This window comes from Scomber scombrus, chromosome 19 (genome assembly GCF_963691925.1).
Source record: "Scomber scombrus chromosome 19, fScoSco1.1, whole genome shotgun sequence".
Lineage (NCBI taxonomy): Eukaryota > Metazoa > Chordata > Actinopteri > Scombriformes > Scombridae > Scomber > Scomber scombrus.
In genome coordinates this window covers 5,658,509-5,675,035 of record NC_084988.1, presented here as the reverse complement: position 1 = coordinate 5,675,035, position 16,527 = coordinate 5,658,509, and the positions used below count along the sequence as shown (strand labels likewise).

The following is a 16,527-nucleotide window of genomic DNA, read 5'->3' as shown; positions in this document are numbered from 1 at the left end:
ATGTTCTCATCTTCATCCAGAAACTCTCTGCTCTCGCCCTGGACGTCCATGGAGCAGTCGGACTCTGAAGTGTTGGACATTAGCACCAAAGTGCAGCTGCACGGCGTGCTGTGGAAGAGGCCCTTCGGACGCCCGTCGGCCAAGTGGTCCCGCAGGTGAGGGGGAGGTGGGACACGCCTGTAACTTCATCTGTAGCTTTACATAGTTCTGTCTGTTGGTTTAGGAAAGAAACTGTGCCTCTGTACAACTTATGAAACCTTTAATCTGTCTTTTCAGATGAACTTTTAAAAACATGCAGGATGATGAAGCTTAGAGGACATCTGCTTTTTTTAGTTCCTGAAAAGTTGTAGTTTCCCTTTTATGGGGACAAAAATGCAGATTATTCTTATTGAACTGTCGTGTTTTCCATTCAAGGAGTGAAAATGTTAAAAAAGTTAATAACTGCTTTAACATATTTGACAAGTGAAATATAAAATGCAAGAAATATAAAATATCATCACTCTATTTTTCTCAAAGCAAAAACTATTTAAATTGCTTCATAACTATTGCTGAAAGTAATTTTTTCTCTTAAAAAAATATCACAAATGACGGAAAATGATGGTGTTCTTATGGCAGTAAAATCCTGATTAATAATTAAGGTTTGTGAATGATGAACTTCAGATATTTATTTTATTTTCTCACTTTATATAACAACTGGATATACTTATCCACCGTCACTGTCACATCCCAATGCAACTATATGCTGTGTTAGGAGTGAATATTTGGATATTAAAATGCCTGGATTGGTACCTTATGTCATGATAATGCTCTTAGTTTACATAACCGTTAAAACGACAATACACAGTGGATCCAGAAAATCCATTTACTGCTCAATCTTCGTATCCTTTCTCTTTTGCTTGTGTCATAAAGGTCAATAGAGTTTGTATGTGCTCATTTGGTTTCCTGTGCCAAACTGGAAATGGTCGGGCTTAATGATTTAGTGGTAGTTGTTGGTGTCACCAGCTTATAAAAAAAACCCAACAACCCCAAAACAAACAAACAGGCAGTCATGTGAATTAAATCTGCCAACCAGTGTGACCCTCAGAAAGATTTTAAATGACTTCAGTCTAAATATAGCTGCATATTTAACAACCATTAACACATAAAAGATCAGTTTATTCATAATGGAGGGAACTACTTAGTCTATGAAAACAGCTATAATGTCTTTTTTAGGGCTCTGAAGGCATTTATTTTTTGTGATGATGTTATCTCGAGTTAGTTGAGACTTAATTTGACATAAAACCTTTGTTACAAACTGGAGTCATGGAGTTGGAAAGATGAGGGTGTTTAACAGGCAAGATGGCCAAAAGAAAGATGCGATTGAGTTGCATTATGAGGAATGTAGGCTGCAGCATTATTGATGTTTGACTCATATTAGGAACTAAAAGTCATGATATCTCAGACAGAATTGGACTTTTCTTTTAAAAACTTGTCCCTAACCTTTTAAAAACAAGTCCCCTAACTTTTAGTGTGGATTGGAACTAGTATTTCACTCACACACTTTTTAAAATTTCTATTAGTTTTCAAGTTTACTTATTTCCAAAGTTCCCTTAAATTGCAAAATAACATCACCTAGTAATGAGAAGCACAACTGACATCACTGTGCACCAATGATGTTGATACAGCACTCTTTTTTTATAGCTTAATTGGTACAATTTATAAGGATAACTGGATTTGATCTCACTGGTGTTACAGTCTATGTTGTAACTGTAGCTTACATTTAGAAATGTGGACCTTTAATTACTGTTAAACATTTAAACTCATGCTAGAGATTCATCATCCCTCCCTGTAATGACCAGACTGATGACTGTGTGATTGTCACTTGTTATTTAAGACTGAACAAATATATGCTATCCCTCCATCAAGTGAAGAATATTCAAATACTGTTTTTATAATAGACTAAAGTGCATCAGTGTCATCATCAAGTTAGCCCAAAAAGTTACCTGCTCATCAGATTTGTGTTGAGAACAACGGCAGACGTTGGTTCCTTTCAGCCCCACAGGATTGACTCACTGCTGCTTTCATTGTCTTCCTCTGTATAAAGATTCTTCATCATCAAAGACAGCTTCTTACTCTACTATGCAGAGAGCGAGAAGAGAAACTTTGAGACCAACAGGTACTTCAACATCCACCCTAAGGTGAGCTGCTGCATCCTCGACGATGCTGTTTTAAGTCACTTTTTGCTTTAGTGAACAGTCAGGGTCAATAATTCATTCATTAGACAAGATTATCCCAACAATGTTAATAACTGTGACGTGTGCTTCGGTCTCAGGGAGTCATTCCTTTAGGAGGATGTTTGGTGTCGGCTAACGAGGACATGGGCATGCCTTTCGCCATCGTGGTCAACCTGGAGGACTTCTCTGTAAGAAAATGATCCTGTTACACACCCACTGCAGACATTTATCAGCTTTACTCAGGTTATAAAACATATTTTTAAGACAGTCTTTGGCATAAAGATGCAACCAGAAGACACAAACCAACACATTTATGTAAAAATGGCGTTGTATTTGAAGTATAATACTCTGCCATAATCCTGCAGAGCTAAGTTGAAATCAATCTCAGCAGCCCAAAGATGGAAACTCACCATCTTATTTAATAGCCTCAGCCCATTATTGAATATATGCTGATGTTGTATATCTGCCCTCCCAGGGTACCATAGTCCTGGCTGCTGAGTCTGAGGAGGAGCAGGTCCAGTGGATAGAGATGCTCCAGGAGTCAGGGAAAGTGTGAGTATATACTTGGCACAAATGATCCTTTTTATATGAGGTTTGGTATGTACATATTAAAGATAAAGGCCTGATGAACCTAGAACTGGCACAACAGCGTATTATTTGTAACAGTGCTTCCGGACAAATTGATGATGGATTTAAAAAAAATTTTTGGTAAGGCTTTATTTTACGGGTCCCTTAATTTTATACACATTTTCTGGAAGTTTTGTTCTGAAGTACTTTTGTATTTAACAATCAATATTTAGGACATGAAAGCATCTAATATGCTATTATGTAGTTTGACCCATGAAAGAGATTTCAGATTTTTTGTCTTTAAAAGAATTGTAAAGAGTAATTTATTTTGCTAATTAACAACTACACCACACTCCTTTTTGTAAACTACAGTTTTTTAAAATGCATTCACTTACCTAACCCTTGGTTGCTAAAATTTCTGTCTCTCACTAACAGCACGTGGAAGAACGCCCAGCTGGGGGAGGCCATGATCGAGAGTCTGGAGGCTCAGGGGCTGCAGCTGGCCAAGGAGAAGCAGGAGTACCTGGGTAAATGAGGGGAGGGTCACCTGATTAAATGAGCTTCTTTGTAGGTTTAACATGCTGAGGCAGATTATCTGAAATAGTTTTCTTTCTCCAGATAAACTGATGGAGGAGACCGAGGAGCTCAGCCATCAAAGAGCACAGAGAGAGGTGCGACCTTTCTTTACTGATAATAACAAATAACAGCAACTGTGTTTTTAAATTTTCTGTGTCCTTGGAATTAAGAAATTGTAATGAACTTTGGATATTTCTTTACAATTGAACTGTATGATGTCCCTTGACCTTTGATGTTTAATATTTATGTGCAAAAATGAGGGCTGCAGGGCACAAAATTAGCACCAGCCAAATGCTGGTAAATAATGCAACTGGCTGGGAGATTTGTTTCACTCACCAGCAAAAAGAAAACAATCCATAATCTGTTGAGTGGCTGGCAAAATGTTAACATCCACTAGCCATTTGACCTGTGGACAAACAAGTAAATATTCATCCTGAGTTGCAACTATTGTTTTCATTATTGAGTCATCTACTGATTAATTTTTAGATCAATCGTTTTGGTCTATAAAACTTAAAAACAGTTTTTCCAGCCATCAAACGTGTGTGTGTGTGTGTGTGTGTGTGTGTGTGTGTGTGTGTGTGTGTGTGTGTGTGTGTGTGTGTGTGTGTGTGTGTGTGTGTGTGTGTGTGTGTATGTGTGTGTGTGTGTGTGTGTGTGTGTGTGTATGTGTATGTGTGTGTGTGTGTTCAGGAGCTGGAGCGTCTGAACCAGATTCTTGAGGAGGAGAAAATGAAGTTTGAGGAGGTTGTGCTGGAGCTGAAGGCAGAGCAGGAGCAAATTAAACTGTAACTAACTATTTTCCATTAATGTTCACCAGTACTGATAATGATACTGTACCAGTCTGTAAATTATGTTTGTGTTGTTGGCAGAGATCTGGACGGCACCGCTCAGTCCCTGAAAGGGGTGGAGAGTGAAAAAGAAGAGCTGAGCAGTTTAACGATCATGCTGCAGAAGTCCATTGAGGTGAGTAAAAAACATTTAGTGAGAAATAAAAGTTACTTGTCACTCATCCAACGACTGCTGCGCTGATGTGTGCACATGTGTAAACCAGCGTGAACAAGGACAACTTTATTGATGTGTTGGAAAAGAGTCAGTTGCTCGTTTTCTGACCCTGCAATGTTACAGCTGCTGATGTAATAAGTTATGTAACTAACCCATCAGGTTGTTAATTCAATTATCCTCCTAATGTAATAACATTGATAATGATAATAACTACAATGAAAGGCAGTTAGAGCCAAATGGAAAAACATCAGTCAGATGTGAGTCAAATGTGAGAGGAACAAACGTAAAAGTAAAGTAATTGAATAGTTCCCTGGTTCCCCTTGGTTCCCGTCATTATGCTAAACTAATCTAACTGTCTCCAGACTGCAGCTCTGTATTTGACACAAAGACATGATGATCATGGTTTGATTTCTCTCATCTAGCTCTTTATTATTTCTTCATTAATTTCCTAAAATTTTAAACTATGTTTTTTTTGTTTATTAATAAATGTTACGTAATGTATGTCAAACATTCCGATTTATATGACAAAAAACTTTTACGTGTCATATTTTTCCAAAGATTTCAACTGCATTGTCAGTAAGTGGACCTTGAGTTTCTCATCAAAGTACTTTTTTATAAGGCTGTGAATGAGTGCTCAACTTCCTGTTAATGTGATATTATTACACTATATTTAATATGCAGCACTAAAACTCCCATCTGGCACCAGTTCAAATTAAATCATTTCAGGCTGAGAAGATTTATTAGGGTCTGATTCTCCTGAGTTTTGGTCCTGCAGGATCTCTCTCAGGAGAAACAGAGGACTCTGGAGCTGCTGGGGGTGAAGGAGCCGGAGGAGAAGGAGGAGGAGGAAACCTGCAGGAAGTCTGAGGACGGCTCGGAGGTCGGAGACTTGGACCTGCTGCAGGACCTGCAGCACATCGAGGAGCAAATGAAGGTCCTGCTGAAGGAGAAGGAGCAGGCTGATGATAAGTGAGTGAGACCTCAGAAACAGACTTCAGACTGTTTTAATTACATTTCTTCACATTAGGTTACAAATCTATCAACCGTTTGTTTGAAATCCTTTAAAGATCATCATAGCGTCATAATAAAAACAAAGAATCCTGCTTTCTTTAGTTCCTGGAAACATCCTAAATGTTTTATTATATGTGTGATGACACAATTATTCTATAGGGCTAAAGAGTAATACAAGAAGTTACACTGTGATCATGTTTTGGCATCCAAAGGGTCAAACACTCTGGCCTTTCCGGTGAGCCTCTATGTTAATGGCACAGAGGATGTAACTACTAGTGGAAATGTGTATTGATCCCTAAACAACCAGCTCATTGATCAGCACCAGTAAGTGGGATATTACAGGCAGCTGCTATCGACTGTGTAGCAATAATGTTGTGTTATGAACACTGAAATATACGACCCATAACGTTGTGTTCCTATGAGCTCTGCCTTCACTTTACTCGGTCATCTGCCAGATACAGCTGGGGTGAAAAATACAAACAAACACAATACATTTTACATCACCTGCATCAGAGTACACTATGCCTACAATAAGTACGAGTTAAAATGTTCAGTTTTTGTTGTTTTTGTTGCTTCTTTAGTGGTTTGCTATGGTGTGTTTGGAGGCTGTTATATTGGAGGTTACTCATTTTTCGCTGACCTCATTTACATACATGGAGGAGCGTAAGTAGATTACAGAGTAGTTTTGATGTCACAAATCATGCTTGTTTGTACCGACCAGAGAAACTTTCCTCTTTTAGTAGATGAATGTTAAAACAGCCTTCAAACATTCGACTCAAGGAACAAGCAGGAAAACTAGTTTTTGAGTAGTGGGGGGCTTTAATAATTACCTGCTTGTGAATAATTTTAATATTTTCAGTCATATTTTTTGTTTTTTAAATTATATTATAATAATAATAATATTTCACACTATAAACATTAGAATAGAATAGAAACATATATTATCCATACAACTTGGGACTTTCCTGTATTTGAAACTTTCACAGAAAACAACTACAACAAAAAATAAGCCAGCAGGTACATTTGAAAGTTAAATAAAGGTTGTAGTTTAGAACATAAAAAAGCATGAAATGCCTGATGAAGGTTGCTTGACCAAAACATATCTACTTAATAAATCATCATTACAGACAGTGTGTGTGAGTCAATTTCCTGTTTTGAACTTTTGCTTCATGCAAAGCTCACTATTTATTTGCAAAAGAAAAAGTTTTAAAAGCCAAAAATAGAAACATCCAGATATCCAACTATATTAAAACATTGAATTAAATGAATCTCAGTTAAATATCATACTGTTAATTAAATAGAAGCAGCAAAATGTTAATTTAACCAGCCTCTTTAAAAGAAAGCTGTCTTGAGTTTGCCTTTAAGTGACCTTACAGGTATGTCTGTATTCATCGTGTCTGAAAATCCACTGTTGCAGCTTTTTTTTCTGCAACAAAACAGCATCGTTTTAATCTTGTTTGGTTTTTAAAAGGGGTTTAAACAGGCAGAACTAGGACAGCAGTATTCTGTGTGTTGTTGTTTGTTTCCCCTCTGACTGTGTTTGTGTCATTCAGGCTCGTGGGCATTGAGGAGCGAGCCAAAGTCCTGCAGCAGGAGAGGGAGTACTACTCGTCTCAGGCCCGGACCCTGCAGCAGTCGCTCTCTCAGCTCACCGCAGACAAGCGTCAGACTGAGGCCGAGCTCAAGGTAACACAGCATGACTCAGCTGCTATCAGCCTGCAGCCACAGCAACAAAACACAGCTCAATGGCAACTCAGAGGTCAACACAGTATTCAGTTTATAAATATGGCTGCAGAAGAAAATATCCTCATTTATTTCTTACCATTAAAACAAAAGAAACATTTCTGTCATCATATGAGCATATAAATGCAGGGAAAGTGAAATTTTTACTTTTACTGCAGTGTGATTGCTTCCGTAGGCACAATTATTCCCTGTTAACATTTGTCATAAAAGCACAAGTGGATATATTATTGTTTTAATATTTTTATTAGGAACACAAATGATCTAGTAACACTTACATAAGCAACCGAGTGTACCCGTATTATATACAGTATGAATAGTTTTGAACAACAGAGAGAAAACCTCCTGCTCACATGCGAGCAGTCTTAAAGTCAATAAAGAAAAATGGAAATAAGAAGATTTACGAAATATATGAACATAACTGACAGTTATAGAAGAGGAAGTATAAAAGCACAAAAAACATCAACATCATCATCCAGAATTTCAAATGAAAGCAAGGAATTAACATACAATGATGAAGATAGGATAAGGAAGATAAAAGGTCTCATCTTTTATGATATTGTGCTGTTGATCCTCTTAAAGACTGTATTTGGGTTTTTTCAAGGGTGAAAATGAAATTAGATCCTTAAGCCACAAGGGAGGAAGAAGAACAGGAGGAACAGGAGGAGGGGGGTGAGGAAGAAGGGGAGGAGGAAGAGGATGAGGATTAGGACATTTCCAGTAAAATAACATTTTTCTGTGTGCAATCAGGGATGCAAAAGCTAAGACATCAGCCTTTATTGCTGTAAGGCCCGGCAGCTTAGAGCTAATTCCAAAAATAGCAATGAGAGAACAACAATTTAAAGGGAAATTCAGCAAAGAAAACAACAAAAAAACAAAAACAGACCGTTTTAAGTTTGCAAGCCAGGAGCAAGAAAACAATGAGAAATATTGGAATATTTATAATACCAAAACCCTGCAACATTAATAATGTTTGAAGGTTCATTTTAGGGTCGTTATATAACGCAGGATTGCACAATGGAATACAGCTGAATCCCCAACGAGGCTGCACACATAGATATTAAAATAATTTAAATGAGAATAGAATAAAATAATCAATCTTAACATGACTGTTGTTAAAACTGACAACAACACATAAAGAATTAAATAAATATGAAAATACTTAACAAAAAAATACAACTTATACTACTATAATTACTGCTAATTTTAATGGAGTCACCACGGTATGAAGGACCACCCTAAAGACTTTGGATTGGTTTTGCAATGCAGTTTTTTAAACTCTCTAATTGTTAACACCCAGTTTTAACAACACAACCTAGGGGATTGTCCTCAGTCTCTATGAGGTTTAGTGTTTAGACACTGACCTGTGAGTCTATATTGAATCAAGCTCATCTTTCACACCCGGTCTGATGAGATGAGTCTCTCTGACACAAAGATCTAATATCACATTTACTGGAATACGAACGCTCATCCACTTTCTCTGTATGAAAAGACTTCCCTCTCCGTCTCCATCACTCCTTCACATCTGCTCAAAAATACTGTTTTCCTTCCTTTCTTCCCCTCTTCAGCTCTCAGACTTGCAAAACACAGATGAACATTTCAAGATACAAATTCAAGTCCTGCTGAAGTGCCCTTAGGCAAATACCAAAACCTCAACTGACTAGTTTAACCAGTCACCCCAAGGGCTTCTTCCACTGTATGTTTGCAGGTTACTATAAATACTTGTGTTCTTAGCAGCGTTTTACCAGATGGTAATAGTGTACATAGCAATATTTTTATAATAAGGTTAACAATCAATATTTATTCTGTATGTTTATTGTGAAATTCAAAGTTTTTAGTGTTCCCTCTGGAGTATTTTTGCTTGTCAGGTGGGAGAGCCTCTTGAACCGCATTCAGACAATCACAGGATGCTCTATACTCCACTTAAATAACGATTTATTATCGTCATCATAGCATCATAAAGCAGGTTTATTGTCAACACACTATAACCTCTTTAAACTGTTAAATTTAAATTTTTTCCTCCTCCGTCTTCTTAATTGCTCAAATACATTTTTACACACATCCTGTTTGTTTCCTGTGTGTGTCAGGCAGAGATAGAGTCTCGGGTGGAGCTTGAGAAGAGGCTGAAGCAGGCTGAGGAGGCTCTGCAGGACCTGGAGAAAAGCCTCAACTCGGTGGAGCGGACCATAGAGAGAGACGAGAAGATGAAGGGGGACGTGACTCACCTGAGGAGTGAGTAGTCAGTTTTACACAGATCTGTCTGCAGCTGTTAGAGCCTGTATGTGCTGCAGGACTGCGTTTAGTTTCCTGCGAGAAGGAATAAATATGACTGCACCAGTGGGTCATGTGGGTTCAGAAAAAGGTTTGTTTTTGTGTATGTATGAAAAAACACATGCATAAATGTGCATTTAAGCACATTTAATCACATACTGATCTTTTATGTACATATACAGACAGATGGAAACACACTTAGACACACACATTAGTGCAGATCTGCAGAGTTTAATCTGATCTGATCCTTCACCTCTGATTCCTGTGTGACTGCCATCCTCTGGGCAGTGTTGGTATTACATGTTAATTCTCTCAGAAAAAATAACAGTTTGCAGATATCAGTATAATCTGTGTGTGTTTTATGTTCTTACTCAGGGATCCTTCAGAAAGCCCAACATGATATTATTGAATTTAGTTTTCTATGATTTAATTAATTAGAAATGGTTTAAAATGTGACAGTATAAGAAGAGCTCTGATAAACTAGTACTCAAATGTTATAATTTTCATGTCTTTATATAACCGTGCAGTTGACATTTTAATAGTGAAACATTCAGATTTTATAATAATTTTACATTTTCATGGTTCTTATGTTACATTATACTAAATATTTTATAACCACTAAATATTTTTACAGTCACAGTCTGACTTTTAATGTGAGCTAGTGCTTTTAATAAGTCAGTTTATTAAGTCATTTTGTTCCAGGAAAATACTAAAAACTATTAAATATCCTGAGATTCTAAATACTTTAGTAAGATATTCATTTTCAGATAACTGTACTACTGTTATCCTGATACTGCTTTGTCTCACTTTTAATATTCACCTCACACGGCCTGATACTGTACTTTATATATTATATAAAAAAATGTTTTGGTGGACCAAATTTGTAGAAAGAAAGCTCCAACACACATAAACTAATGGGAAACAAAACGACATTCTAATTTTATTCCTGCTAATTTTTTTCATGTGCTGTATCAGTTCTTTAACGTTAATCTTTATAAATCTGCAGCAGATAACAATGTAAACACGATGCTCATATAAATGTATTAACATTACAAATACCTCATAACATCTTATAAACTTAAAAAATATGATCAACATTTTCCCTGACATACAACCTTAACACATATTATAAAATAAACACCACTTAAAAACTGTCAGGCTACTTGAGATTGTGTTACATGAAACTATTCTATAATAAGAACAAGAAATCTATAATAACATGAACCCATCTTTATGATGTGTGTGTTGAACCAGAATTCTTCGAGGAGTGTATCTGTGCCGCAGAGATCGAGGCGAAGCTTCCAGCGATAATGAAGAACGCTGTGTATCTCCACAAAGCCGCTGCACGCAGAATCAAGAGCTGCCGAATTCAGAGGAGAGCCTCCAGACGCCACTGGTGTAAGTGTGTACATGACACACTGATGATCACAGCACGAACTCACCACATGCATATTTAATGCTTGAATCCATTTATGTTCCTTCTGCTGCTCTCCAGCAAAATTTCGTCCACATTTTGAAACGAGTCGATTGAGCTGTTTGCAAATATGCTCAACAAATAAGGTTTAGATTACTGTCATTGTTATAAATGTTAGATTGTAGCTGTTATACTATGAATAGCAGGTGCATCAGTATTAGTGGGAGTAACAATGGTTGTACTGGCAGTAATGTATTGTGAGTAGTAGCAACAGTAGTAATGGTGGTTGTAGTTAAGAGTTTTAGTATGAGTTCAGTTTCAAGGTTTATTTATCAAATTCAAGCAAACAAAAGAACTGATATCTCTTTCTTCCAGGTGCCTGCTGGTCCTAAAGCTGCCCTCTTACATATATATCCTGAGGTGCCCATACCTAATTCTCAAAAAAATAACATAAAGTATAAAAACAAGCTGCAGACTGCTTTAAATTAGCTTATACGAGTTATACTCAAACTTCCTCCCTGCACATATTTTCAAAGTTTCTTTTATTTTAGGGTGGAAAGAAGAATATTTTAAACTAAATTAGGTCTCACTTGCATCATAATAAAGAATACAGCTCCCAGTTAATTAACCAATTACTTCAGTCTTCAGAGAGCTCATCATAACTAATCATAGCAAATATAAGTCTTTTTAGATTAAAAACACATTTTTAGACACAGCTGCAGTTCTCTGGAACAGTTCTCCAAGTTCTCTGAAGCAACATCAGACAGAAAGAGGGTTTAAACTCTTAGTAAAGAAAAGTTTGTTTTGATTTTTAAAATTATTTAATTTGTTGTCTTTGTCTGTTGGTTTGTTTGATTGTGCAGTGTTACAGCTCATGCTTTAACTGATCTTGCCTGACTTGAATATCTGCCATCTTACCCCCCTTTTCCCCCCTAGAGGACCACAAAGGAAATAAGCTTTAAGCTTTAGCTAATTACTATTCATTGCACACTAGACTTTTAGCACAGCCTCAAGAGTGTGCTACCCTGCATTTTACTGCACACTAGACATTTTAGCCTTTCGATTCTCTCTAAATATAGTAGTAGTAGTAATACTGTTGAGTTCATAGAGTGGTTGTAGTAACAGTAGTTCCAGCACAGTTTTAGTTGTAATAGCAGTATTATCTAAAACTAGTTTAAACTGTAGTGGCAGTATATGGATGAGAGATATTAGTGACACATACGTCATCAATTTGATGATTAATTGTTAAGTCTATAAAATGTCAGACAACAGAGAAAAATGTCTTCAAATTGTTTATAAAGTCCAATTAACAGCCCAAAACACTTAAAATATTCAATTTATAATGATAAAAATAAAGGAAGAGCATATATGTTAACTTCTTCTTTTGCTCTTTTAGAAAAGGCCCCGTTAGAGTCAAAGTCATTAATATGCTTTCCCCATTTTAACGTCTCTCTACAGTGAAACACTCAAAGTCATTTGCTGTAGCAAACGCTGATGACAGCAGCATGGAGGAGCTGAGGGAGACGGCCCGGCGGCTGACCTCTGATAGCGTCTTCAGAGAGAGCGTGTATGAGATCATCACTCGCAAGGACGCCACAAACAAAACTGAGGACTGAGAGGAGAGAGAGCGAGGTAAAAGAGACAGAGAGACAGAGAGTCCTACCTGAGGAGAAATGGTCCTTAACTTTACCTCACAGTCATTGTGACACCCAGATATCCTGATCCCCATCCCAACATTAAAATAGATGAATGTACAGTTATCTACTTGATGGCATTTATAGATGCAATCATAAGCTAAAAATACTAATTACGTTTAATGGACCAAAAAAAAGACCAGAAAATAACGACCTGTTCGTCCAGCTCTCAATACTTTGACTTTCTCGGCCGGTCTGTTGTACTCAGCCGCAAGTCCACGTGTTCCTTCTGAAGATGTAAATCTTTAATTATAGCCACTGTAGTTTTTAGCAAATGATATTCAGTAAGGAGTAAATAGTGCATCCTTTGGGGACTATTTTGAGCTGCAGATTTGATACACTGAATAATTGCACCTTGAGGACAGTGAACATGATATCAATTTGAGATATCAACTACAGTTGCCGTGTTAATGTTAACCTCTGTGTTTTTGGACAATAATGGGGGTTTATCAGGCTTTAGATACACAGGAAATGATTGTTATTTTCATGGGATCAGTTGACAGCAAAAATATATAAATAGCACCAGACTTGACCATTAAAAAGACCAGACAAACCCATTAAAACATAATATAGGTGACAGCAAAGGTTTGCAGCCACTTTATGAACTAACAAACCTTCAGATTTATCGTCGTGCTACAGTAATATCCTAATTAAACTACTGAGTCATGTTAGACCTTTCGTCTGCATTGGTTTTGGGACTCCAGACAGAGCTGGTGCGATGCCAGAGGACACTATAAAACACATAGCAGACTGTAGCTTTGTACATTGAGTTTGTGGTGTGTTTAGATGACAGACAATGAAAATCCATCTTGAAAAATGTTTGTTTTTATTATTCTGGTTTTGATTGTATGCACAGATTGTGTCATTTACTTTAACAGAGGTATGATGGAAACAATGAACTCACAGATGTTTCTGATATCGACTTTGACCGTTTCATTATTGCTACATGTGAAAATAAGTCCTCGACGAAGCAAATCAATTTCATTTACTGAAGCAAGCATTTTTACGATAATGTACAAATGATAACAGAAAAGAAGCCCACGTGTCAGGGTAAGGTAATAAGGAACATATTATGGAGTGAACAACATGCCTTGATGCTAATAAAGCTGCGTTTGAACCTTGTACATTTCATTTCATTTATGCAGGTAAAAGGCAGTCGGTTCATATTTGGGTCAGATGCCTCACTTCCTCTTCTCAGCAGCACAATAGATGGCACTGTGACGAGTTAAAAATGAACAAAAACTTTGATGTTTTTCCATTAGGAGAGTTTGAACTGACATACACTTGAACAGTTACTACGGAGAGGATTGTGGGTGACATCACCAGCTCTCGTTCAGCTCCAGGACCTGCAACACATAAAATAATAAAGTGATGAATAAACAATGCAGGTGAAGACTCGATTCAATTCATTTTTAAATACATTCTTCGAAGACAATTTAAACCAGCAGTAACAAATATGCTGGCCACTTTACATTTAAATCTCATCACCGTTTAAGTTGATATATTGAGCTTGTTAGTGAACTGTTGCCTGTTTACACACCCAGCAGCTTCGGGGCAACATTAACATTCAGCATGTGTAAGTTCAATAATCATTCTCCTTTTAGATTTGTTTTTTCTCTCTACAAACTCCTGAGGGAAATATCTGCCTCTTCAGCTGCTAAATGATGCTCTATGTGCACCAGCTAGCTGCTGACTGTGTCTGATTGCTGTTTGATGCTGAGAAGGTAGTATCCTAAGCTAAAAAAAGCTGAGGGGAACTGTCAAGTAAAGCTTTCAATTTTTTTTTAAATTGTGTGAAATAACCTTGTCAAACTATTGTTTCAGTGTCATGTCACTGCGTCCTGTACAAGATATGAAGCATTGAGTGATTTTGTTGCTTACATTTACTCTTCAAATACAGATTTGTATGCATCTGAACTTTTTATGAGCACCAAAGGGAATTTGATGTTCACTTTTTACATGTATTTAAATACTTAAAACTAATTTATGGGTGTTGAAAGAGGGGGATTGAATGTTACTTAATGTTGCGTTATGTCTTATTAAAATATGTGAATAAATATTAGGGGTGTTGAAATCAATGATAAGCCTCATTGAAAGTATAAGCCATTTGAGGCTGTGATGACAATGAACACAGCTTCTTGGTTTACTGCAAAATCAATTTGCTCAATGAAAAATGTTATGTTGTAACTATACTACATTTCGCATTAAGTAATACAGCTTTCAGCCTGAGTTATTACATGATGTGGATAAAGTGTTTTTATGACAAAAGGCTTTTCATTAGAGAGATAGATGATTCATTTCCTGTATTGAAGCCTTTTGACCTCAGCTCTGATACATTTTTAACAAATCATGATTTCAATCTAATTTTTTAGTGGTTGTTAAATCAGTACAACAGAGGTCCAATCCATGCTTCCAGGTTTAGTTGTTCCCCCTAAATCTTTGATATACTATTGTTCTCCTTTTTCATTCAGAATTCAATCTACCTGAAAATATGTGATCTATTTTTCTTTTCTGCAGTTTTACTAGTCAGGCTCCATCTTTTTAGTCATCATGATCAGCAGCTACAAATCTGCTGTCTCATCCCTCCAACCTTACATCACTTCACCATGATTATCTGGTGGGAACAGAGTGGCTCGAGTCAGGGCCATAAGCCTGTCAGTCCTGTCTGTTTGTCTAATGCTGCATTTCAAATTCATGTTGGCTTTTATCTCAGTAGTTAGAGACGTCAGCAGGTATCAGGCACGTGTCTGTCTGAAATGCTTGGATTAAACTACTTCCTGTAGGGACAGCAGCTGACTCTCTGGGTCAAGGTTTTAAAAGATCTCTCCCTGAACGAGTGAAGAGCACAGTGAACAGCCCAGCACAGATGTTAATAGAAGGAACTGCTGGCGTGTTATTCCAATGACGCCCAGCAAAGAAACTGCCAGAATGAGCTGGTCTCCACTGCCAGAGAGCCAGCTCCCCACAGGCAGCCCCCTCATATTCCCACACACTCTCCCTGCTCAGTCATTCACCTCCTGCTGCTCCATCCTGATTGCTATCACTATGGCAACATCTACATCTGAGGCTAAAAAGCCATGTGTATCTCCCTTTATTTTTTTTTAATCTGAGAGATTGTAGGATTAGCACAGCCAGAGGCCTTTAAAGCCTGTTGTTGGCTTGCATATCGGCTCATGAGTATATGCATTTTTGTCTCTCTGCACTGGTGAGGTCAGTCTGATCAAATGTTGTTGTGTGTGAGGTTTTTTTTAAAATTGGAAGCGCTGAAAGGCAACAGCTCGTAACAAAACAGAAGGTGTTACATAACCTTTAAAAACAATCAAAACTTGTACCTGTTGACCTTGACACTTCAGCAGGCGGCTGCACTGGGAGCAGATTGGCTGCAGGGGGAGTCAGGAGGCGGCTGTCTCTCTGAGCACTTCACTGTTTACTGTTATCGGACATGTCACAGAGCAGCAGAGGAAGTCCTTGAGAGGACTGATGCTTCATCAGCACAGGGCTTGTGTAACCAGCCCTCTTGCGCTGCATTGTCAGCGTTTAGATACAGACAACTGTCCAGCCCAGGGCTTTAAATCCATGCTATATCTAGCTGTGTGTACAAAAAGGATCCCTCATTTGCTTAAAGGGTCTTCGGACCATTTCTGCTTTTTTTTCTCTTTTTCTTATGCTCAATTTTCCCTTACAGGAGCCCCCCCTTAAAAGCCTCTATAGTTGTCATGGAGTTGTGCTTCCTGGTCAACAATGACTCTATTCATTCCAGCACAGCTTTCAGTTCAGTCCAGTAGCTGAGATTGACAGAGCGGAGGGCAAAGAGAAAGAGAGAGGAGGGGTTGCGTTGCCACACAAGGCAACTCTCTCTAGCTCTTATCTAATATGAAGTCTACTTTATGTTCCGGAGGCTTACTGTTCATTTTTCACAACTTATATAGATTGTAGTCTCATTATATCCATGATATAACACGATGTCTTGATTTGGTTTGCTTCAATAGGGCGTTTAATAAAAACTGATGGTCAAAAATGTAATATAATCAACTGATGG

The 16,527-nt window shown here is 37.5% G+C and overlaps 1 protein-coding gene across 1 annotated transcript; it reads left to right on the top strand.

Annotated features, from left to right (window-relative positions):
• Positions 1-12,596, top strand: plekhd1 (pleckstrin homology domain containing, family D (with coiled-coil domains) member 1). The gene is made up of 13 exons (XM_062440122.1): positions 1-155; positions 2,084-2,177; positions 2,312-2,401; positions 2,689-2,765; positions 3,216-3,307; positions 3,399-3,451; positions 4,047-4,141; positions 4,226-4,319; positions 5,134-5,327; positions 6,923-7,055; positions 9,197-9,341; positions 10,635-10,784; positions 12,253-12,596. Exons 1-13 carry the CDS (start codon positions 1-3, stop codon positions 12,408-12,410), a joined length of 1,530 nt encoding a protein of 509 aa, XP_062296106.1. The 3' UTR covers positions 12,411-12,596.
• The last annotated feature ends 3,931 nt before the right edge of the window (positions 12,597-16,527 follow it).